Raw genomic sequence first — 25,082 nt, 5'->3', positions numbered from 1 at the left:
ATTGAGACCCTGACAGTATCATCATTTCCAGGGAAGCTTTTTATAAATGCAGGTCCCTGGGTTCTACCCTGAAAAACTCTTGAGTTTTCTAAATGTTCCCCAGGATTCCGGTGGACCTGCTGTGGCTCAGAACCACGGCACCCACTCATTTTATACACAAGGTAACTGAGTTCCCAGGAATCTAAGGGGCTGGTCTGGAATGATGTGGTCTGGTTAGATTTCCCCTGAAAATTGTCACCCTGCTGGAGAGGCTGCAGTATCAGACACCGTCTGGTCGCTCCCCGATCAGGGTCGCCTCTCTCTTCCGCTCTTGAGAGGGCACCACAGACTCCTGTGTGAATTCTGATCTTGGCTTTTCAAAATATTTTATATTAGTTGTTCTTCACTTGCCAAGTTATGTCCAACTCTTTGCAACTCTAGGGACTACAGCACTCCAGGCTTCCCTGTCCTTCACCATCTCCCAGAGTTCACTCAAACTCGTGTCCATTGAGTCGGTGATGCCATCCAACCATCTCATCCTCTGTCGCTTCCTTCTCTCCTGCCTTCAATCTTTCCCAGCATCACGGTCTTTTCCAGTGAGTGGGCTGTTCGCATCAGGTGGCCAAAGGATTGGAGCTTTAGCTTCAGCATCAGTCCTTCCAATAAGTATTCAGGGTTGATTTCCTTTAAGAAATCTCATCTCAGTGATTCTAGCTAAAAGGTCATACCGTATTTATTTTTTCTAAGTGGACTGCTGAATGTTCTAGTTGTAAAATAAGTGTTTTACTGGAAAGAGTTGTGCTGCTTCAGCTGTCAAAGCAAGCTGTCTGTATCCCTAGCACCCTTTTTCATCAAGGAGATTGCCGCCGCAAACAGCTGCTTGTGTTTTACCCTGCTCTTCTTAGCCTGGTCCACTGAGTTTGAACCTCTAGGGTTGTTTAAGAATGTTAGGATCAGATCAAGGTAGAATTGAGATCTAGAAACACTCAAGTCCTGCTCTTCACCCCGAAGCCCCTGGTAGAAATAGTGTGCCCTTCCTTACTAGAGGAAGTCAGAGGTGTTAGCGGTGGCCTTAAACCTTGGTGGAATACTGGGATGAATGAAAGAACTCTTGCAGAGCGGCTGCAATGTGGGGTCCTTTATAGAGCAGTGGGGGAGCCAGGGGAAGGTACAGGCAGACTGGGGCACCTGAACTGGGTGGGCCTTGGATGGGCCAGTGGGAGAAGAGAGGCCCCTCCCTGGAGAAGTCAAGGATGCCCCCCAACTCCATTCCCACCTCTCCACACCCCCCCAGTAGACCCCCCATTTTCGAGCAGGAAGGAATCTCCCACCCCCAGAGGCCCCTTCATCATTTCTCAGAGTGAAAAGGCTGAAGGATTGGTGTCGGATTTTTCAGTTACTGTGAAATTTCTCCTCTTGCCCCTCCTTAAGTATTCATTCTCTGTTCCTGATCCGCGTTGGGTGCCTGTGTTCCCCTGCAGGGAGATCATAGATAACACCAGCAAAGAGAACGGGATTGACATCATCATGGCCGACAGGACCTTCCATCTGATCGCTGAGTCCCCGGAAGACGCCAGGTGAGGCGTTGCGCTGTCAACTTGATCGTAACTGCATCCTCGTTCCTCTGCCGGCCTGGATGTCACATGGGTCCCTGTTGAGCTGGCCAGCCCTGAAAAGCTCTTAGTTGATTTTTCTAGTTGGGTATTTCTGTTAGGAGGGTTGAAGGACTGAGTCGGAAGAGCTGAATGTATTGCACACTTGTCTCCCGGGGGCTCTGTCATTGGGCTTTATGTCTGTTACAGTAACAAAGCACTTGGATTTCCAGCTTCACTTGCCACTGGACAGACCCTTTGTTGGGTCCACTCAGGCTTTTATTGTCACCGGCAGCATAAGGAAACTGCGCTCCTACACACAGCTAAAAGCCACCTTCTGGAAGCTTCTGAGCTTTGGAAGGGAGCAGCTTCTGTTTGCTTAAGGGTTGAAAAAGCAGGAACATTCACCACTGGCTGTTTTAACAAATGCCAGGATTGTGGCTTTGGGGAGGGTGCTTAATTAAGGCTGTGACAGTGAAGAATTCTGTGGATGGAGAGTTAGTTAACACTTAGAGGGAACTTACTACAGTTCAAGCAGTGTTCAAAATGCTTCACGTGTACTAACTCATTTAATTCTCACAACAACCTGACAGGGTAGCAGGAGTTCCTGTTATCCAATTTTACAGAGTAGGAGACCGAGGTACAGAGAAAAGCTAGTGTAATCTGTAAAGTAAGTCACGCTCAGTTCTGTTGAACAGAGGCAGAAAGCCTCTGTTAGGAGCTTAGACTTATGACTGAGCTCAGGAGACAGTGGTGTCTTATTGGCTGTGGCAAGTTATCTGACTTTCCTGAACCTCGATGTCCATTGTTATGCCAATGGGCACCAATTAAGGACTGGGGTTTGCCCCTCAGTATGACCTGTGGCAGGATCACTCAGGAGAGCCTTGTCTGTCCCTGCTGCTTTCTGGGTGTGTCGGGTCAGGTCGGAGCTGCCTGTCATCCAGTGCCAACAAAAAGAACTCGTCTGAGCTCAAAATGCTCATCTGAGCAATGCCACAAAATTCCTTCAAATTTATGAGGGTGACATCCTTTGGCCAGTGTTCTTCACTTTTCAGAGCTTCCCTGGAGGCTCAGATGGTAAAGAATCTGCCTGCAATGCAGGAGAACCCAGGTCAGTCCCTAGATTGGGAAGATCCCTTGGAGAAGGGAATGGCAACCCATTCCAGTATTCTTGCCTGGAGAATTCGCTTGTCAGCTCAGAAACCACTAGAATCTTCCAGAGAGTTCTCGGGGCCTTTATGACCCCTTGCCCTTTGGATGTTTCTGTGTTGATACAACACCATGGCAGCAACATTAAGGGCAAAGAAAATAATTCTTCCCATGGGAACGAACTAAAACCCCTGCTCAGATCCATAAATCATGACACATGCTGGAAAAACAAGCAGACCTGGAATTACAGCCCCATCATTCTGTCTGGGACTCCTGGAGACCACGTGTGGTTTTCTGCGGTCCAGGGAATGCCCACGGCTTTGCAACTGAATTATAGACCCAGCATTTGGCAGCAGCCCTGTGTGTTTTGTGCCATAATGAACCTGCTAAATTTAACATTTGGAGCATTGAAGCCAAGGACTTTTTGCCCTGACCAGTGCAAAACATTTTTACAAATTCTTTTTCAGATTCTAAGTTGTACTTGATTTAGGAGAAGAGGTTTTTTAGATTTGAGGGGGTCACCTGTACAGATGGAAGCCAGAGCAAATTTTATTTGTGTGTGTGTGTATCTGTCTGATCCCATTGGCCTACATTTTAAATGTATACGTTGCTTAGTGTTTTACTTGGGATGTTTTTGAGCTTTATAAAGCAATGACTGAAGTTTTGCCTTTGGGTTAACTAGAGTTGATGAACAAATTCATATTAAAATGTTTCCATTGGTCTCCCTAAGAGTCTCTGTGTGTTGAGTATTTTCAAGCTTCATTACATGTTTCTGCTTTAGGAATCACAGAAGATTTTAGTGCTTTGTTTTAAGTAATTTGCATGACTTACCTTTAAATATAGATATTGTTTTACTTAAATATGCCATTGGATACCAAGCACTTTCAGCTTTAGTTGCAGGAGTGTGTATATGTGTCTGATCAGCCCCTTGCAGGAGAAGGATGTCCTGGAATCTCACATTCGGTACCTCTCACTTGTAGCCGCTTAGTGAATAATGGATGGATAGATTGACGGGCCAACAGACAACTGGATATGCGTAGTCATTTTTCTCAAGCATGTATTGTGTTTCTAGTTACAATATAACTTTTTTTCTGCTTTTCTGGAATTGACCTGTTTTCCTTCATTATCTGAATCTGATGAGGCTGGACGTACCAAAAACCTTTGAAATAAATACAGAAGAGTTCTCTACTCAAAATAATTTCCTACATTAGGCATTTGTTTTCTATTTCCAACTCTCCTGTGGTTTTATGCACCTAGGTTGAAATCCTATCATGTGTTTGGAAACCTCATCCTGGGATTGGGTAGGGAAAGTAGACACGCGAGATGATGCTCTTATATTATAGGCCTTCTTATCTCAGAATATACTTTTTAAAACCGAGAAGGCACTTGAATGTTCCCTGGGTTATAAATAATATCTTCAGTAAAGACTCTTGACCGAAGGGTTTTGGGTAGAACTGAGGGTTTCATTTCTTGCTGCCAATTTCTCTAGAAACTCATTTTCATCACCATTAAATGTCCATGTGAATGTAGGGCCAGAGAAAAGGGTTTTTCCACTGATCGGAAGTTGCATCAGATGGTACTTCAAGGTACCTTGGCTGTTTGTTCTACCCTTGCTCCTTTGGTAGTAGGATATCTGCATTTACCTGTGAGTAACAGGCAAGTTAAAGTTGCTCAGAGGATATGTCATTTTTTCAGGGGAGGTGGAAAAGGGTGTCCCTGTTTTGTAAGTGCAGAGTTTGGCCATCCCTTAATCCTCACTGTCTCCTTCCCACAGCCAGTGGTTCAGTGTGCTGAGTCAGGTCCACGCATCCACAGACCAGGAGATTCGGGAGATGCATGACGAGCAGGCAAACCCACAAAATGCTGTGGTATGTGAGCTGCAGTGGGGTGGAAGGGGGCAATCCTGAGGGGGGAGTGGGGACCAGGAACTCGTGGATGGGTTTTTTTTTTTGTTTGTTTGTTTTAGTAAGTAATAGTATAATAATTGGGCTTTCCAGGGGGCTCAGTTGGTAAAGAATCCATCTGTAATGCAGGAGATGCAGGTTTGATCCCTGGCTTAGGAAGAGCCTCTAGAGGGCATGACTGCCCACTCCAATATTCTTGCCTGGTGAATCCCCATGGACAGTGGAGCCATGTCTTGCATGGACATGGAAGGCTACTGTCCATGGGGTCACAAAGAGTTGGACATGACAGAGCAACTAAGCACACACACTATAATGATGAAAGAGAGGAACAGGAGCATTTTGGTAAAAATCATGTAGAAAAACAAGAAATTATAGAAGATTGTGAGTAGTAATAGATTACAGTTTGCCCATCTTGAACACAATTCCGATTTTTATGAAATCATGGGAGCTTATTATATTTTCTTCAAAAGATGTACTGATTACTCTATCCCAGACACGTATAAACAGAGCCACAAAACCATATTTTAGAAGTAGTTTCCTTTTCATCTAAATATAAAATTCAAGATAGATCATAATATAAATCAGAAAATTGGTACGCTTGAAAGAAGTTCGTAAACACTCTTTACTGAAAGTATTTTAGGAACAAGACAGAAAGATTCGCTTATCATTTATTTAATGAGTAGACGTAGATTCTGCCCTGTCTCAAGACTATCTGTACTGAATGAAGGGGAATGTTTCCTCAGGTAACTAGTACTTCACAGTTAACACAAAAAGAAGGAGCCTTTCTTGTTTGCCTGCTTGGAGAGGCATCATCTAGGGATGTTATCATGATGCATGCTGTACTCCAACACTCTGAGTTTTTCTATTTTTCACTCCTTTCCAGGGCACTTTGGATGTGGGGCTGATCGATTCTGTGTGCGCCTCGGACAGCCCAGATAGGTAAGCTCAGGTGTGACGGTTAACAAAAGTACCTGCTCATTATCTGCAGGCACCCACAGGCCTCTACGCTCTGGCCTTGGAGATGACTCCAGGCTTCGTGTTCCCACCTGGTCTGCTCCAACAATCATGGTCTTCCTCTCTGGGTGTCTTTGGTGTGCGGGGGATCAGGGGTGGGGGAGACCATGGATTAAATTAGGTAATTTAGACAGTCAAAGAGACAAACGGACTTCCCAGGTGGCCCTGTGGTAAAAAATCTCCCTGCAATGCAGGAGATGTGGGTTCAATCCCTGGAGAAGGGAATGGCAACCTACTCTAGTATTCTTGCCTGGGAAATCCCATGGACAGAAGGGCCTATGGTCCTTGGGGTCGCAAGAGAGTCAGATGCAACTTGGCGATTAAACAATAACAAGAAGAAAACAGGGAGAAACTTGGGATTCATATAGGAAAAAAATGCTTGCGTCCTAGCGCAGGGGTGGGTGAACTTGCCCCTTCTGTATTTTAATAATGAACTGGAAAAGGATTTTGATGGACGTTTATATGTAGAGTATTAATAAGTTAAACCACAGTCATTTATTTTCCTTGACATGCCTTCCTTCAGTTCAGTTCAGTTCAGTCGCTCAGTCGTGTCCGACTCTCCGCGACCCCATGAATCACAGCACGCCAGGCCTCCCTGTCCATCACCAACTCCCGGAGTACACTCAAATTCATGTCCACAGAGTCGGTGATGCCATCCAGCCATCTCATTCTCCGTCGTCCCCTTCTCCTCCCGCCCCCAACCTTTCCAAGCATCAGAGTCTTTTCCAGTGAGTCAACTCGTCGCATGAGGTGGCCAAAGTATTGCAGTTTCAGCTTTAGCATCAGTCCTTCCAATGAACACCTAGGATTGATCTCCTTTAGAATGGACTGGTTGGATCTCCTTGCAGTATAAGGGACTCTCAAGAGTCTTCTCCAACACCACAGTTCAAAAGCATCGATTCTTCGGCGATCAGCCTTCTTCACAGTCCAACTCTCACATCCATACATGACCACGGGAAAAACCATTGCCTTGACTAGACGGACCTTGGTTGGCAAAGTAATGTCTCTGCTTTTTAATATACTATCAAGGTTGGTTGTAACTTTCCTTCCAAGGAGCAAGCGTCTTTTACTTTCATGGCTGCAATCAGCATCTGCAGTGATTTTGGAGCCCAAAAAAATAAAGTCTGACACTGTTTCCACTGTTTTTCCATCTATTTCCTTACCTGCCCTTAAAATTAGCATATTTTCAGTTTTGTTTTTTGAAGGCAGATCGTCTTTGGCAGTGATCTCAGGGGTCTTTGTACGCAGTGACCATCATCTTTACCATCTTTACTTTGCTTCTCCGCTTAATTCTGAGTACGAGTGGAAATTGACTTCTGCCTTCAATAACATTGCTTTAGAGAGAATAGAAATGAATTCAAATTGATAACAAAAATCATGTCTCCTGGGCCAAATGAGAGTTCTGAGATGTCCGTCACTCACCGTTCACGAAGGCTTTTCTGAACTATATTCTTTGTTTCTGCTAGTCACCCTGCACCTCCTCATACCTGACTCAGGAACCTTGAACACGTGCATGTCATGTCAGTCATCAAAGCCCAGGTCCTTATTCTGACGGTCACGTTCCTGCCTTCATCTCTCTTCTAAACCCCTTCATCTGGCACGTTGGGCATGTGGTGATCTGTGGGAGAAATTTCCATCCCTACCTGGCTTTTCCCTCTTCCCCAAGTGCTCACCTTTCTCCTTTCCCGACTCTAGAAAAATCTTTTTTAAGGACCACCTGTCTGTCTTTACTAGAGTCCTGTTCCTCTTTCTTTTCCTTGAATTTTTGCAGCACTTAGCTTCAGCAAACATTTGAAAAGTTGCAAAATGTTGTTCATAGTCCCTAGCTGCAGTGATTAAGAATTAATAGAAGCAAGGTCCTATGAGAGATTCAGGGCATTGCCAGATAAAAAGATGCAGGAGAAAGTAAATTTCCATTATTAATTTATCTCTGCCTGGAAAAGGCCCCCTTGTCAGCTCACACTGAGGTCATGGATCCAGGTAGCTCTCTGTTCCGGGCATAGTCAAGTGTATAAGATGTTCCACTTACAGCTGTTCACTGATCTTCTGTTACTGGTGTCTGACATTTCATTACCGACCCACAGAAATATTATCCAAGGCAGGAAGAAATTTACTTTGGAGAGGCATCCAAAAAAAATCTTCCCCCCACGGCCACCTTGGTTAGCCTGCCCGGAACTGAATTTCGTCTGGAAAGTTTTGCATGTAGAAATGGTTTCTCTTCCAGGACCTTTCAGAATGTGTTGCTCCAAGTGTAACGGTTAATGAGGCATGAAATAAATCCTGCAGAAATGAGCGAGGTTCGCCTCAGCAGAAAATACAAATAGCACTGCCATTTTTCTCCCCGTGACCCCTCAGCCAGGAAAAAGCCGTTCAGTCTTGGTTGACACAGAGGTAGAGGTGGCGGTTTCAGTGGAGCTAAGTGGTTTTGCTTCCTTCTCTCCCCGCCTCTCAGACCCAACTCATTCGTGATCATCACGGCCAACCGAGTGCTCCACTGCAACGCCGACACGCCGGAGGAGATGCACCACTGGATCACGCTGCTGCAGAGGTCCAAGGGTGACACCAGAGTGGAGGGCCAGGAGTTCATAGTGAGAGGTGATGCCCTTAGGCTTTCTGACTTAGGAGCCCTGTTTTCATCTACATGAGTATCTGCCGCATTTCCATTTTGAGCCTCTTTTCTGAATAATTTTGCCTTTTTTTTTTTTTTTTTTAATTGGAGTATAATTGCTTTGTCCAAGTTCATAGACATCAACTTGGGCAAACTTGGGGAGATGGTGAGGGACAGGGAGGGGGGGTGTGCTGCAGTCCACGGGGTTGCAAAGAGTCGGACGCAACTCGGTGACTGAACAACAGCATAATTGCTTTACCGTGTTGTGTTTCTGTTGTACAAAACTGAATCTGCTGTATGTATGCATATATCCCCTCCTCCTCGGATGATTTTGCCTGCTGGAGTTGTTAAAAATCACCAAATAAGGAAGGATTGTGGCCATTGCTAGCAGATGTGTAGAAAGACACCCCATTTGTAAGCCAGTTGTCAACCTGGTATGAGATGTTGCTCATTCTGGTTTTGAATTAACACCTCAGTCTGTCTTTCCAGGGTGGTTGCACAAAGAAGTGAAAAACAGTCCGAAGATGTCTTCCCTGAAACTGAAGAAACGGTGGTTTGTGCTCACGCACAATTCCTTGGATTACTACAAGAGCTCGGAGAAGAACGCTCTGAAGTTGGGCACCCTGGTTCTCAATAGTCTTTGCTCGGTCGTCCCACCTGATGAGAAGATCTTTAAGGAGACGGGTAAGCAGTGCAGTATGCTTTGGGCTGATCATGCTTGAGACATGGCCCGATTGATTGTAGGAGTTCCGGGTTTGCTCAGAGCAAAGGGGCGAGGTCCCCACCTAGCATGTGTATATTCCCTCCTCTCCCCTCCAAAAATATCTCTTTCCTTGCTTAATTTTCTTTAGAGGCTGACCATGGTTACCTATTTGAACCCTTGATAATGTCAGCCATAGTAAAGTGTCCTGATTTAGTGAGTTGCAGAAAGATTCTTCTCAGGGCAATGAAATGTAAACAGACAAAGCTTTTCCTGTAGAATGCCTTGTTTTCCTGTGCTTGTGTTTTTGTCTCTCTCACCGTTGCACCCTGAGAGTCATAATGCAGCCTAAAAACAAGGTAAATTCTGAGTGTCGGTGAACATAACCCAGTAGAATATAAAGCAGTCACACGAGCTTCTTTTTCTTTTCCCCTTTGGGTATTATGAAAGATGTTTCTAGATTGTTTATTTTGATTTTTGTTGCTAGTTGTGACTTTGTGCTTTTTTAGTATAGTTACTCCATTCAAAAAATACTTTTTTATTTTTTTAACTGAAATCACTCCATTCCACTTTCAACTGGTGTCTGAACATGTGGACTGCTTGCTTTGCATAAACAGCTTCTTTTGAAGGGAGGAGGGAGAATTGTAAGGAAAAGAAGAGAAGGAACAGAAAGGGGGGGGGAAGAAGTCAGAAATCTGAGGCAAGAGTTCCACTGTTGTTCTAGAGCCTTGAACCCGGGCTTTAGTTTATGCCTGCTGCTCCTTTTAGAGCAGATGGTACTAATTATATGTTTGATTCTGGGCTTATCATTTTAATGTTTGTCTCTCCCTCTCAACTGTAAACTCCACGTGACTTTGGGTATCTAGTGCAGGGCAGGAAGCAGTCAGCAAGTAGCTCCTGAACTAAATAATTAAGGGACTTAGGTGGAGCGATGTGGGTGCTGGATTTCTGGGACTCTGGTACGGGATGTCACCTTGGTCCCCAGGGTTCCCACTGGTGTGTGTGTGTCACTGCTCTCACAGGCTACTGGAACGTCACCGTGTATGGACGCAAGCACTGCTACCGGCTCTACACCAAGCTGCTCAACGAGGCCACCAGGTGGTCCAGCGCCATTCAAAACGTGACCGACACCAAGGCCCCAATTGACACCCCCACGCAGCAGCTGATTCAGGATATCAAGGTGAGAGCAGCCACAGTGGTTCATGGTAGCTCGCAGATTCTCACCCTCAGAACACCAAGACGCCAGCATCCTTTTCACTCGGCAATCAAAACTAACTCTTGGTCAATTTCATGTTTGTGCATCCCGGGTTTTAAAAACTCTTAAGTGCTCGACTGCACGTGGAATGTGATGCTAAAGCTGTCGTGTCTCTGGGGAGGTGTCAGGCATGGCCGCCGAGGCAAACCCAGATGTCGAACTGTGTAGGCAGAGGGACAGTGGTCTATAATTTGGGGTGGGGGCTTTCCAGTCTCAGGGACGTGGTGTGACCTGTGTTGGGGACAACCCGCATGTCATAGATTCCACTTGAGCCCAAGTAGGGGCCCTTCTGCTGCTGCTGCTGCTGCTGCTAAGTCACTTCAGTCGTGTCCGACTCTGTGTGACCCCATGGACAGAAGCCCACCAGGCTCCCCCGTCCCTGGGATTCTCCAGGCAAGAACACTGGAGTGGGTTCCGTTTCCTTCTCCAGTGCATGAAAGTGAAAAGTGAAAGTGAAGTCGCTCAGTCGTGTCCGACCCTTAGCGACCCCACGGACTGCAGCCTACCAGGCTCCTCCATCCATGGGATTTTCTAGGCAAGAGTACTGGAGTGGCTTGCCATTGCCTTCTCCGGGGCCCTTCTAGGAGTCACAAAATAATTCTACTTTCACTCAACTGTTTCTAGACCACACAAGTGGATTCACTTGTGTGAAGAGCCCATAATCTAAAACTAATCCCTAGTGTTCAGTCATGTCTGACTCTTCGCGATCCCATGGACTATAGCCCACCAGGCTACTCTGTCCATGGGCTTTTCCAAGCAAGAATACTGGAGTGGGCTGCTGTTTCCTCCTCCAGGGGATCTTCCCGACCCAGGGACCAAACTTTGGCCTCCTGCTTTGGCAGGTGGATTCTTGACCCCTGAACCACCGGGAAGAATCCCAAGATGGGTCTAGAAAATTGGAATCCTTGTAAGGTGCCCCTAAACTCACAGAAGAAGCTCCCAAGTTTGTGGACAAATACTGACCTTGTTAAATTGTGATTTTCTGTTGATAAGATTACTTGCTCTGAGTAGATATTGAATGAATGAATGATTAAATGGCAGCCATGAACAAGGATGACGGCACGGCGCTCATTTTCCAGGAATGGAAATGAAGACATGGGATGTTCTGGTTGCATTGTTCACATAACAGGTTACTCCCTGGTGCAGAAGCAAGTCAGGGGAATTATTTTTAGGCTGTTGCTCCAAGTTTTCCATGAGGACAGGGTTCCAATATGAAGGAAAGAGCCAGAGCTATGACAGAAAAGATACCAGAATGATAGTGAGGTAGGCATTTATTTACTGATGTATGTCAAAGGAAAGGAATGCATCAGATCCAGGAAGGAAGCTGTGCCTTTGTAAAGGTGGGAGAGGGTGTAACACATCGGTAGGGTATTCAGTTCAGTTCAGTTCAGTCGCTCAGTCGTGTCCGACTCTCCGCGACCCCATGAATCACAGCACGCCAGGCCTCCCTGTCCATCACCAACTCCCGGAGTTCACTCAAACTCATGTCCACAGAGTCGGTGATGCCATCCAGCCATCTCATTCTCGGTCGTCCCCTTCTCCTCCCACCCCCAACCTTTCCCAACAAATTCAAGTCAGCCTCTTGATTCCAAAATATGTTTTCTGGGTATTTGGAGTCAAATTCCTGCAAGTCAATTATCCTATAAACTGCAGAGCTGTTTGGAGAACCCTTGAAACTGATATGTCATTAGGAACACTTGAAACTAATAATGTCATTTCTTGTCTTTAAAAAAATGAATTTTTTGACGCTTTCTTGGAGAAAAGAAAGAAAAAAGCATATTTCAGCTGAACTTTCTCTTCAAAGCTATATCTTATCTACCCCTCTGTTTACTATATAAATCAAACATGAAAGAGTAAATAGTTTTTAACTGTGAAACTGTGATTCTTAACATTTAGAAGCACTTCTTAACTTAGACAAATACATTTAATTAATTTGAAATCAGATGTTTAAAAGTAAGTAGAATTTTTAGATAGGAAACAATGCTTCTTAAGAAATGAGTCAGGTTGCCCTAATTATTTCCATATCAGATTTTTAAAGGAATTAAAACATATTTCCTTCTCGTTTTCAGTTGAGTGTTACTGGCAGAGTTTCATAGTGGAAATGAAATTGCCACAATAGAATGGTTTATTGCCTCTCCTCCAACTTTTCTGTTGATTCAAAGTTCTAAAAATCATTGTGACTTTTTCAGATCCCATATTAATGGTTTAGGAACATGAATACATGGTGAAATTCTCTGAGAGGAGCTCTTATATCTCAGGAGTTCTCAGTCCTGAAAGAACAGCGTCACTGATAGCATATTACAGTGTCATTTTCAGATGGATGATACAAAAGACCAATGAGAGAGCTAGCAAAATGTTTTGTTTTTTTTTTCCAGCAGCCACCACACACAGCTTGCAGAATCTTAGTTTCCCACCCAGGGATCAAACCCAGGCCCCCTGCAGTAGAAACTCAGAGTCCTAATCACTGAACAGCTAGGGAATTCCTATTTTTAAAATGAATTACTAACCAGGATAGCATGATTTGCCAAATGGCTTATGGATAAATAATTAGCAAGAGAAGTTATTAATTTTTTAAGTATATGTAATTTCCAGAGATTGCTCCTTAGAAGAAAACCTATGAGAAACCTAGACAACATATTTAAAAAGCAGAGACATCACTTTGCTGACACAGGTCTGTATGGTCAAAGCTATGTGTTTTTCAGTAGCCATGTGTGGGTATGAGAGTTGGACCATAGAGAAGGCTGAGTGTGGAAGAATTAGTGCTTTCGAATTGTGGTGTTGGAGAAAACTCTTGAGAGTTCCTTGGACTGCAAGGAGATCAAGGGAGTCAATCCTAAAAGAAACAAACCCTGAATATTTATTGGAAGTTCTGATGCTGAAGCTCCAATCTTTTGGTCACCTGATGTGAAGAGCCAACTCATTGAAAAAGACCCTGATGCTGGGAAAGATTGAGGGCAAGAGGAGAAGGGGATGACAGAGGATGAGATGGTTGGATGGCATCAATGGGCATGAGTTTGAGCAAAACTCCAAGAGTGAAGTGAAGGACAAGGAAGCCTGGCGTGCTGCAGGCCATGGGGTTGTTGAGACACTACTTAGTGACTCAACAACAGCACCAACAATCTCCAGAGGGAAGGTTTTTTAATAACATAGGAAAATATATGCAGACCAAAGAAAGAGAATGAGAATAAGCTGTATAAGAAAAACAGGAATGTGTAATTTGTCCTGAAACATCACTTGTGGATATCTTGGTGCTTGAGATGATTAATGCTAGATTCCCACCTCCATCCCCAAGCTGCAGGTGTTTTGTGACGTATGAAAACCATTCATGTGCAGGTAGATACGGGTGGCTTTGTCCTTTCATGTATGTGCTGCTTACGATAAGCTCGTGGGCGTTCTCTCATGGCCCTGTTCTTCTCAAGGAGAACTGCCTGAACGCGGACGTGGTGGAGCAGATATACAAGCGGAACCCCATCCTGAGGCACACCCACCACCCGCTGCACTCGTCACTGCTGCCCCTCCCCTACGGAGACATCAACCTCAACTGTGAGTCCCAGATGCCACCCGGACCCGGGACCTGGGACACGGTGCTGCGGTTCCCTGTGAACTCTTGAGCTCCATCCAAGCGTTGATTGGTTATAGTGGCATGAGCATTGTCGTATTAAAGAACATGCCAGTTCTCCCCAGGAACTCACGGTACCCTTCGTATACTAGAACTGGGGTTCCCAGCTGCCAGGAGCCAATGCCTGGTGATCGGAGGTGGCTGATGTAATAATAATAGAAATAAAGTACACAATACATGCAATGCATTTCAATCATCCCCAAACCATCCCCACCCACCTCACCTGGTCCACGGAAAAGTTGTCCTCCACAAAATCGGTCTCTGGTGCAAAAACGATTGGGGAACGCTGTGAGAAGCAGACCTTAAACAGGTGTCTTACCTGTCAGATGTGGAACTTGCTTGGCATAGACCAGCTTCTCAGCATTTTGCACAGTAAAATAGTTCAGTTATGTGTTTAAATAGTTTAAACAACTAAAAATAATTTAGCCTGCCTCAGTTTGGCTGGTTGGAGTGTCCAGGGCACGTGGTGGGCACTGCATCCTGGAATAGCTCTAGTCCCCAGTCCTGCCTCTTGTCTGCGCTCAGCGGGTACTTTCTCTGAGCCCCACATGGTGGGCACTGCCCAGAGGGTACCGTCTCTGAACCCCCTCGTGTGACTCGTGTTTGTTTTGCTTCTTCTAGTGCTCAAAGACAAGGGCTACACGACGCTTCAGGACGAAGCCATCAAGATATTCAACTCCCTCCAGCAGCTGGAGTCCATGTCCGACCCTATTCCCATCATCCAGGGCATCCTTCAGACGGGGCACGACCTCCGGCCTCTGCGAGATGAGCTGTACTGCCAGCTCATCAAGCAGACCAACAAGGTGCCCCACCCGGGCAGCGTGGGCAACCTCTGCAGCTGGCAGATCCTCACCTGCCTGAGCTGCACCTTCCTGCCCAGCCGCGGGATCCTCAAGTACCTCAAGTTCCACCTGAGAAGGTACGAGGTGGCCTGCGCGGCTCTGCTCACGTTGGGGGGTACAGTGGCCCATGGCTCCGAAAACAGACCTAGAATAGAAGACATCTAGTGTGGGTCAGCCTCCTAGGTCACCTGAGCAGCTTAGCAGGGGCAGACGACTTTTGTGTCTCTAAACAACACGGGGCTGGTCCAGGGACCAGGTCACTTTGAGGATTGTGTCCTGATGTGTAGGACGTTGGATGAATTGAATGCCACCACTCTATATGAGGGCTTCCCTGGTGGCTCATCAGTAAAGTATCCATCTGCAACGTAGGAGATGGGTTCCATCCCTGGGTTGGGAAGATCGCCTGGAGGAAGGCTTGGCCACCCAATCCAGTATTCTTGCCTGGAGAATCCCCATGGACAGAGGAGCCTGATGGGCTACAGTCCATGGGGTTGCAGAGAGTTGGACACAACTGAAGCAACTTAGCACATGCAAACTCTATATAAACAGGAAAAAAAACAAAAAAAACGTAGATATTTGTTTCAGATCAAGCAGGTGGAAACTGTCTGATTCAGATGCAGATTAACTGTGAAAAAGAGATTTTCACAAGTCAGTATGAGGCACATGGTTTTTTCAAATATAATAGCTCTGCAGAGGTCATCTGGTAGCAAAAGTTGCTCCCAGTCATACTTGGGCTCTTTGGTCTCTGGATTTTCTATCTATCTTCCTTCCTTCCTTTCTGCTGCTTTTGTCTTTAAACAGCACAGGGTGAGCTACAGAAGTGGCTGGCATTGGCTCTGCTCACCACCAAGACCCCACTGGCCACCTTGGTCTGTGGCGCCTTGAAGCTGCCCAACCCTCCCTAGCCAGCCACTCTCGGTCTGACAACTAAAAGTCAGTGTTTGTCTCCTAGGATACGGGAACAGTTTCCAGGGACTGAGATGGAAAAATACGCCCTCTTCATTTACGAATCTCTTAAGAAAACCAAATGCAGAGAGTTTGTGCCTTCGCGAGATGAGATAGAAGCTCTGATCCATCGGCAAGAGATGACGTCTACAGTGTACTGCCATGGTGGGGGTTCCTGCAAGATCACCATCAACTCCCACACCACGGCTGGGGAGGTAAGCGGGAGGCCCAAGTGCCCACGCGCTTCCTCAGGTCAGGAAAACTGCACAGTTAAGCTGGCGTACTGCAGCTGCTCAGTAAACGAGGAAGTGCCCGTAATCCCACTAATCTGAGAAGCAGTGGAGTGTCTCGTAGAGATTATGGACCTGACTCAGATATACCCACCATGACAAGGGTGTCTCTGATCGTTTCTCCAGTGAAATATTTCTGTTTGCCACACAAATAATCTGGAACATGGGGTCTTCCCAGGTGGCTCAGTGGTAAAGAATCTACCTGCTAATGCAGGGGCCGCAGTAGACCTGGGTTTAATCCCTGGGTCGGAAAGATCCCCTGGAGGAGACCAAGGCAACACTTCAGTATACTTGCCTGGAGAATGCCATGGACAGAGGAGCCTGACAGGTTACAGTCCAAGGGGTCACAAAGAGTCAGACATGACTGAGTGACTAAACAACACCAACAATCTGGAACACTGGGAGAAGGAACACAGTTTCTTTTCTTTCTTTTTTCAGTGTCAACCTAGTATTAATATTGTAAAACCCATGGGCTAAAAGGAATAGTGCAGTAAAACCCAGGAAAGCTGGTGTAGCAGAAATATCAATGGAAATCACTGTTAGACAAAGGGGCTTTATTTTTGTTTTTTACAATTTTATTTATCTATTTTGGCTGAGCTGGGTCTTTGTTGCAGTGTGTGGGCTTCTCATGTGTTGGCACACAGGCTTAGTTCCCCCGTGGCATGTGGATCTTAGTTCCCCAACCAGGGATCGAACCCGCATCACCTGCATTGGAAGGAGGATTCATAACTACTAGACCACCAGGGAAGTCCCTCAAAGGACTTTAGTTTCACGCATACTTGGCTAGTTTGCAAGAAACTGGCCCAGTATCTGCCCCTACCAGGAGGCAGAATAGCCTGTGTTCTTTTTGGCGAGGAAGACACAGAACTGATTTCAAGAGAGCCAGGGGGAGCAGCACCTTTGAAATTCCACACACGACGGTGTCGGAAAGCTGCTTGGACCCTCGCGTGTGCCGGCAGCGCCCTCTGGCTTCTGGTAAAGGTATGCTCTAGAACCACAGCTGAGGCCCCCGTGTGTTCCAGGTGGTGGAGAAGCTGATCCGGGGCCTGGCCATGGAGGACAGCAGAAACATGTTCGCGCTCTTTGAGTACAATGGGCACGCCGATAAAGCCATCGAGAGCAGGACCATTGTAGCGGATGTGCTGGCGAAGTTTGAAAAGTGAGTTCCTTCTCCCTGAGGTGCCTGCAGATTAGAGAAACGAAGCTAAGAGAAGAGGGTTTGAATTTCTGTTCCATTTTCAGCTTCAGCGCATGTTTGAATCCGCCTCACTTTACCTGTGTTGAAGCATATTTAATTTCTCATCTCTCTCTGCCGCCTGTTTCCCTTGACCCTGGATAGAGCCTCTCTCTCAAGTAGGATTCAGTCATCTTGTTCCTCTGCCCCATTCTTTCTCTCAAGTCCCCTTTTGTTCCGATTATCTCAGAGTTTTCTGATTTTCTCAGATCTTCACTTGTCATTAGCTTTGAAGCTGGGCGAGTAGACAGAAGCCAGCATATAAACTCTTCAAACCCCATTTAGTATTTCTTGGACCTACAATATTCACAGCCCCCAAGTAACAAGATATTCCTACTTCAGAAAAATGCTAGTGCCAATAACAAGACTCCAGCCAGGCTAGGCCCTCACCCTCCCCGACTGCATAACATGCAGAAGCAGCTTTAACTTAGAAATGTGGCAGGCGACCACGAGGTTTAGAGCAGCCCCAAGCTTCAAGTCTCTGAGAAGTGACATCCTCTCTGCTGGGTGGGCCTGATCTAAGTGCTTTGGTGGAAATAAGCCAAAATGGAAAGAAAAAAAAGATATTTCTACTTTATGTAAACACAGCTTCCCTAATATTCATGTCAGTTTTTGTTCAGGTTGGGTTTTTTTTTTGTTGTTGTTGTTTTTGCTGGGCTGTGCACTTGCAGGATCTTAGTAGACCAGGGATCAAACCTGGGCAGTGGAAGGGCAGAGTCCCAATCACTAGACTGTCAGGGAATTCCTCAGGTTAATTGTTGTAAATAGCTGAGAATTGGCAAAGGGAATGAAGGAATGGGGTTTGTTTCTTTTCTCCCTGTGAATGCAGCAGAATGCTTAGCTGGAGCTAACCAGAATGGGCACTCAGAAAATACTTGTTAGCTCAGTTTACCTGAAGGCTGCCTGTTTGTTGTCTTTAAAACTAGGATGAAAGCGTGCTTTTCTCCTCCGGATGAGTTAGCAGGGAACTCTGAGAAGCTTCAGTCAGGGTATCTGAATCCTGACGTAGAATACATCCCATGCGCCGATGGCCCTGTGGGTCACCCTTGGCCCGTATCCGGTTTTACTTTCCGCGTCTCTCTCCGCTTCTGTCTGCAGGCTGGCCGCCACTTCAGAGGCAGGCGAGCAGCCCTGGAAATTCTACTTCAAACTTTACTGCTTCCTGGACACGGACAACGTGCCCAAAGACAGCGTGGAATTCGCCTTTATGTTTGAACAGGTGAATGGAGTTCTCGGGCTCCTTTGCAGAGGAGGGGTGAACCCATTCATGCCCTTCCCAAGTTAACTGCTAGTCCTTAGAGACCAGGCATGGCCGTAGAATTCTCAGCATAACCAGTGTGGGATGCTCTTTTATTCACTGGTAGGAGGAAGCTTACGTACGTATTATGAGAATTCCTGTACCAGGAGCTGTCCTAGTTGGGGATAGGGAGGAGGGAGAGGGAGAGGAAATAATAAATACACGTTTTCAGTGGTACCCATTGGCAGTCAGTCAGTTCAGTCGCTCAGTCATGTCTGACTCTTTGCGACCCCATGAATCACAGCATGCCAGGCCTCCCTGTCCATCACCAACTCCCAAAGTTCACTCAAACTCATGTCCATCAAGTCGGTGATGCCATCCAGCCATCTCATTCTCTGTCGTCCCCGTCTCCTCCCACCCACAATCCCTCCCAGCATCAGAGTCTTTTCCAGTGAGTCAGGAGAAATTTAAAGATGCAAAGGGGCGTTAGGGTACCATTTTATGGAAGATGGCATTCCAGGCGGGTCGTTTCACACGGCAGTGTCTGACCCTGTAAAGCCATCGACCGCCTCTTCGCAGGCCCACGAAGCCGTCATCCACGGCCACTACCCGGCCCCCGAGGAGAGCCTGCAGGTGCTGGCTGCCCTGCGGCTCCAGTACCTGCAGGGGGATCACACGCCGCACGCCCCGGTGCCGCCCCTCGAGGAAGTCTACTCGCTGCAGAGGCTCAAGGCCCGCATCAGCCAGTCCACCAGGAGCTTCACGCCGGGGGAGCGGCTGGAGAAGAGGCGCACGAGCTTCCTGGAGGGGACCCTGCGGCGGAGCTTCCGGACAGGCTCGGTGACACGGCAGAAGGCGGAGGAGGAGCAGATGGTGGACATGTGGGTCAGGGAGGAGGTGTGCTCCGCGCGGGCCAGCATCCTAGACAAGTGGAGGAAATTCCAGGGCATGAGCCAGGAACAGGCCATGGCCAAGTACATGGCCTTGATCAAGGAGTGGCCTGGGTACGGGTCGACGCTCTTCGATGTGGAGGTGAGAGCAGGCTGCTGCTTCCCGGACCAGGTTGCACACCCGAGTCAGTGTGACCTCGGTCAAGGTCATGGGGTGGGAGGACCAGGTGGGACTCTTACCTTCTGAGGTTGCGTGCGTACTAAGTCGCTCGGTCATATCAGACTCCTTCTGCCCTGTGGACTATAGCCCACCGGGCTCCTCTGTCCATGGGGATTCTCCAGGTATGAATACTGGAATGGGTTGCCATGCCCTCCTCCAGGCCATCTTACCCACCCAAGAGTCAAACCCGTGTCTCTTATATCTCCTGCTTTGGCCGGTGGGTTCTTTACCACTAGTGTCACCTGGGAAGCCCTGCCCTTGTAGGTTAGAGCTCCCTAATTTTACTCTTCACACCCTCCCAGACCCACCCATAGTATTCTTCCTCTTTTTCAGTAAATGCTTTTGTAATGTTAGAAGCAAGTGAAAAGATATTACCTATTCTTAAATAACTGACTCTTTCTTATTCAAGCTGTAGACCCAATGAAAAAGTGCTGGTAAAAATCTGCATTAAAGTTTTTTAAAAAAATCTTAGCAGTATGTCCATAAAATTAGAAAAATTGGATATACTTGGATTTTAATTTTTTTTCCCATGACTATTTGTAGGGAAGAATTTCTTTTACACAATTGGAATTTGGCTAAGTTTGCATCAACCCAGTACTGATTCATATCCTTTTTCTTTTTTTAAGTAGGCCATTTATTGAAAGAAAATTTTATTAATGATCAAGCCTTGACAAACTGCAGCCTGAGGGCCAAATGCTGCCTGCCTTCTCTTTTTTTTGTAAATAAAGTTTTATTCGAATACAGCAGTGCTCATTCTTTTATGTATTTTTCTCTGGCTGCTTTTAGGCTGAAATGGCAGAGTTGAGTAGCTGTGACTGATACCACAAAACCTAAAATATTTGCTGTCTGTTCCTTAACAGATAAGTTTGCCAACTCTTGGTCTAGATGAGTATCTATTTTTCTTATGATCAGAGCCATTCAGCATGTTACTTGCTGACTTTTAAAGAGGGCTTTATAAAACCCTAAATATTGATGTCTATTCCATGAGTTTTCACTGGATGCGATCTTTGGGTGGGTGGGTTGATTGGTTAAGTCAGTTACATTTGTTTTTAAGTCAGGTGCTTTGTACAAGTACCTCGTCTCCTGTGTCACCGACGTTTATCCCTCCTGAGTCCAATTGCCTGGTGTTGTCATCCCTGTATCCCAGCTCCTGTATCTCTCCACTTATGTGTGCAGAAAAGTCTGTTGGTAAACCAATGAGATCAACCACCATACACACAAAAAGGTCATTGCTGCTCCTGTCACAAGATTTGTTTTTCAGGAGGAGCTGAAACTGTCCAGCACATATTGGAGAATTTCCCTCTATGATCCTAGATTTTGTATTTGAAGAACAGCCATCCAAAACAGGATTGAGGCAGAACTAGAGATAGACAGGGATGCCCAGGTGGCATTAGTGGTAAAGAACCTGCCTGCCAGTGCAGGAGATGTAAGAGATGCCAGTTCCATCCCTGGGTCGGGAAGATCCCCTGGAGGAGGGCATGGCAACCCACTCTAGTATTCTTGCCTGGTCGATCTCATGGACAGAGGAACCTGGTGGGCTACAGTCTGTAGGGCGCAAAGCGTCAGATACAGCTGAAGTCCCTTAGCGTCCAGTGACAGGCTGCTTGATTTGATGGGGAATTACTGTCAAGTTCCTCGCTAATTCACATGGCCGAGACAGTGGTGATGTTGAGAGGTGAATTCAAAAGTTGGTGTTCTCCAAATGCGTGGGGTTGATGAGTTGGTCAGAAATCAATCAAGACAGCCAGAGAGCTGCCATTTCTCATATCTGTATTTCGGTTGCCCTCTGCATAAAGACACATTGAATGTATTCAGTACTCTGTGCAGGGGGCTGGGCTCAAAGCCCATCTGATGGTTTCTGTGTCCTGTTTCTGACTTTGCTGATCTGATCTTGCCCCCACTCTTGCCCATCCCCTAGTGCAAGGAAGGTGGCTTTCCCCAGGACCTCTGGCTGGGTGTCAGCGCCGATGCAGTCTCTGTCTACAAGCGCGGGGAGGGGAGGCCGTTGGAAGTCTTCCAGTACGAACACATCCTCTCCTTCGGTGCCCCCCTGGCCAACACCTACAAGATCGTCGTCGATGAAAGGGAGCTGCTCTTTGAAACCAGTGAGGTAGGAGGCAAATCTTTTGTCCGTGGCCTTGATGAACTAGTAAGACAACATCCCATTTCCTGATGCCTTTGGCCAAATAGTTTTATTTGAATATTTTGCTCTAAGAAATAGGATAATACAGTATGGTGGTCCCTCCCCTGCTGCAGGTTTCTCATAGTCCCACGTTTCTCCTGTATACCTTTGCAATGGAGAAATTTGGTTTCCAGCTGTCAGGGGGGTCTTACCCTTGCAGGAAGAGAAAGGGAAGTGACATAGAGGTCCAAAAAATTATATATAATTTGGCAATAAAGCCTTGCGAAAATTACTGGACAAGGTGGCAGTGGATCACAGCTGTGAGACTGGGGCCAGGCAGTGTCCAAGGAGCAGGAGGGGAGTGAATGGCAGACCGTCCTGGGAAGAGCTAATTCTCACAACACACACAAAAAAATCACAAAAACACCTCTGTATATATGCCATCCCACTCCAAAGCATAAAATATAGTAGCAATCATGATGAGAATGCAGGAAGCCTGTTAAGGGCTCCACACAGGGAGCTGCTAACAAGCAAAGGTGAGAAATGGGCGTGAATCCCATGCCTCCCATTTGTCAACTGGTATAAAGAGAGGGCGAGGTGCTGGGAGGTGATGACTGGACCACGGATGTGGTGCAGGAGGCATGCAGTGGGATGGAAGGAGGTGGGGGCTTTTATGGGAGGGTCCCTGGTGCCCGGCTGCTGGGTTTGGTCAACTCCAGTAGAGGGCAGAGAACCGCTGTGAGATCTTTGTGCGTGGTATCAGGACAGTGCTTTCACAGGGATGTCCGGTGGGATTAGAAGGGAGAGAGACCAGGGAGATGGAAGCCAATTAGGATGTCTTCGCAGGGACTCAGGCCAGCCGTCAGGAGGAACGGGCCGGAAAGGGGCAGCAGTGGACACGCCATGAAAGAGCTACTGCGCGTGCAGAGTTGGCAGGGGGCAGAACGTGCATGGGTGGCTCTTGGTGGGGTGGGGGTGGGAGGTGGTGGTTCCCCCTCCACTGCCCCGGCCCTCAGTTCTGTTTCTCCAGCTGTATCACAAGGTGCTGACTGGCAGGATGGGATCCAGTCTTTAAAAGCTGTGATTGTGGCCTCTTGTGTTGCCCTTATTTTCAATGGGGACAGTCATCCCAGCCCTGATCATACCAAGACCCTTAATGTGATTAGGTGGGGGCTTTATTTTACCTGCAAAATGCGACAGTTTTACATCAGGCAACCACCAGGTGGCACAGGGAGGGAAGGCCATGAGTCCCTTCTCCCCTCCAGGAGCAAAAGGGCAAAAGTTGTTGAACTTTTGGCCAAATCCACGGCCTGCACCATGGATTCACATGGGCAGGCTGCTGACTTTTGCAGGCAGGACGGACCCCTGCTTGCCCACGCTGGGCGGAGGATGTCTGATTGTTAGCCTGGGCCCCCTGGCCTTGCGGACACTTGGTGACCGTGGCCTGACTCTGCTCCCCCGGCAGGTGGTGGACGTGGCCAAGCTCATGAAAGCCTATATCAGCATGATCGTGAAGAAGCGCTACAGCACCTCGCGCTCCGTGAGCAGCCAGGGCAGCTCCAGGTGAAGGCGGCCTGAGTCCTCGCGAACTCAGCACCTGCACGCGCCACCCTGCTCCTCGGCCTCCGCCAGCTCCTGCATCTGCAGTCCGAATTGCAGCCACCCCGGACTTTCCAGAAGACCCTCGTCGGAGGGAGGTGTCTCGGGGGACCTTTCGCCCTGTCCATTCCAGCGATCGGTGTATTCAGCTGTACCACCTTAACCCAGTTTCCAAAGTTTTACTTCTCTTAGATGACACATGCCTTAAAAAGAGAGGAAATGAAACCCACGCTGCCACCAAAGCAGCCGGAAGTGCCTTAACACGAACCCCCTGTGACTGTGCTACTGAAGGGTGATAGATGCTCGCCCCTGCTTTTCAGGAAGGCTTGCTGAGCTTGAGGTGGGGGAGGGGCGTCGATCCATCAATTCTGCACTAACCTCCTGGCCTGATTTCCCCTGGGAGGGAAGGTGAGGGAGTGGGGAGGGGGACAGAGAGAGAGCGAGAGGGGATGGTCTGTTTTAGGTGGAGAGCTGCTGGCAGCCTTCCTCACAGACGCCTATTAACTTTTTCTCTTTGTTTCATCTTTAACGTGCATGCGCTTGCCTGTGCAAGCATGTGTTCATAAACACATCACTTTCATCATTGTCCCGCGAGCCTTGAAAGCAAAGGGAAAGAGGATGTGCAATGAATGGTGTCGCATCTGTAGATTTTAATCGTTCAGAGTCGAGAGTCCTCAACTGTTACTTTGCAAGGTGGTTTTTATTAACAACCCGGAATCCTGGATTTTTCCTGTCTTTGCTGTATTTCAAAAGCCACATTTTTGACTCCAGTTTTGTTTTACGTGTAGCAAAGTCTGCAGTCTGTGTCTGCTGTATTATAAACAGATCTGCAGCCCGCAAATAACTGTATTTATAAACCACTCTTAAACAGCTGGCTCCAAGGCAGTTTTTAGAACTGTATGAAGTCACTTTGGAGTCTTCAGTTTCTAAGAGATTTAAGTTAAAAAATGTTTCCTGGAAGGTTAGCTTGAATCACTCTGTGGGTAGATCGTGACTTAACCCTGTTTGAATATGAGGGAAAGCTGTCACCTTCCTTGAAAGCAACTTGAGCAAATCTTTAAAGGACCCTGACATTCAATGCTGAGGCTTTAATAAAATACACACCTATTTTATCCCAAGTTTATAATGATGGCCTGAACAAGGCCCCTGTAAATAAATCAGCATTTACAACCAGGCAAAAGATAATCTGGTCTTGGACTTCTATTTTTATACAGAAAACTTGTAAAGACTTAGGCCAACTAAGTCTACCCACCAAGAGAAGAAACTTGCCTTATCCCTATGGATAGCCATGCAGAATCATTGTTTCTTGGCTCAAGAAAGTCTGACAATAAAAGATACTAGCTAACGTGCAGTGTCTTTTCTTTATGGGGTGGCTCTCGATACCACATGGGCTTTGTATGTGTTTCTGTTGGGTTTTCGTTTTAATGCTCAAGGCTTCAAAGGGTCAAAGCTGTGTGTTTCATGCACTTGATCATCAGGACTATGTGGCAACCACGTAGTCATGTCAGCAGCTTTTTTAGACACACAGCATGACCCCGAGAAAGCAGAGAAGGTAAAACACCAGGTTCACTGAAATCACAGGAATCTGAGGACGTGAATCATGGATGTTGGACTGTCTCCTGTAGCCGAGCCCCAAGACGCCTGATGGTGGAGCCTCTGTCCCGCCACCTGCTCGCAGCCCTGCTCACCTGCTTGCGAGCAGAATACACAGGGAACTTGTTTAGTGACCGATTTCCCCCAAAGAACACAGGCTTCTCAATCAGACACGGCACGTGACATCACTGGTCCCCCCAATGTCCTTCTCATCACCTGTGTGTCCTTGTGTCCCAGAGCCGCCTCCTCCCAGGAGCAATCAGGAGGTGATCCGAAGCCAAGTGCCACTC

At 47.0% G+C, this 25,082-nt stretch overlaps 1 protein-coding gene across 1 annotated transcript in view; it reads left to right on the top strand.

Moving 5' to 3' along the window:
• The window catches only part of MYO10 (myosin X), a 256,624-nt gene extending 232,080 nt beyond the window's left edge, over window positions 1-24,544 (top strand). Inside the window, exons 28-41 of the mRNA XM_055422243.2 lie at window positions 1,461-1,556; window positions 4,495-4,588; window positions 5,508-5,563; window positions 8,091-8,233; window positions 8,736-8,930; window positions 9,969-10,126; window positions 13,621-13,744; window positions 14,442-14,739; window positions 15,615-15,822; window positions 16,920-17,056; window positions 18,230-18,350; window positions 18,948-19,400; window positions 21,397-21,588; window positions 23,066-24,544. Of these exons, the coding sequence (XP_055278218.2) occupies window positions 1,461-1,556; window positions 4,495-4,588; window positions 5,508-5,563; window positions 8,091-8,233; window positions 8,736-8,930; window positions 9,969-10,126; window positions 13,621-13,744; window positions 14,442-14,739; window positions 15,615-15,822; window positions 16,920-17,056; window positions 18,230-18,350; window positions 18,948-19,400; window positions 21,397-21,588; window positions 23,066-23,167 (2,377 nt within the window). The 3' untranslated portion in view covers window positions 23,168-24,544. The remainder of the gene's footprint in view (window positions 1-1,460; window positions 1,557-4,494; window positions 4,589-5,507; window positions 5,564-8,090; window positions 8,234-8,735; window positions 8,931-9,968; window positions 10,127-13,620; window positions 13,745-14,441; window positions 14,740-15,614; window positions 15,823-16,919; window positions 17,057-18,229; window positions 18,351-18,947; window positions 19,401-21,396; window positions 21,589-23,065) is intronic.
• Window positions 24,545-25,082: the final 538 nt, after the last annotated feature.

The sequence above is a fragment of the Moschus berezovskii genome, chromosome 18, assembly GCF_049115385.1.
Source record: "Moschus berezovskii isolate FMDL1 chromosome 18, NW_MosBer_1.0, whole genome shotgun sequence".
Taxonomy (NCBI): Eukaryota; Metazoa; Chordata; class Mammalia; order Artiodactyla; family Moschidae; genus Moschus; species Moschus berezovskii.
Note: the sequence above shows the minus strand (reverse complement) of the source record. Positions and strands in the feature narration are given on the sequence as shown.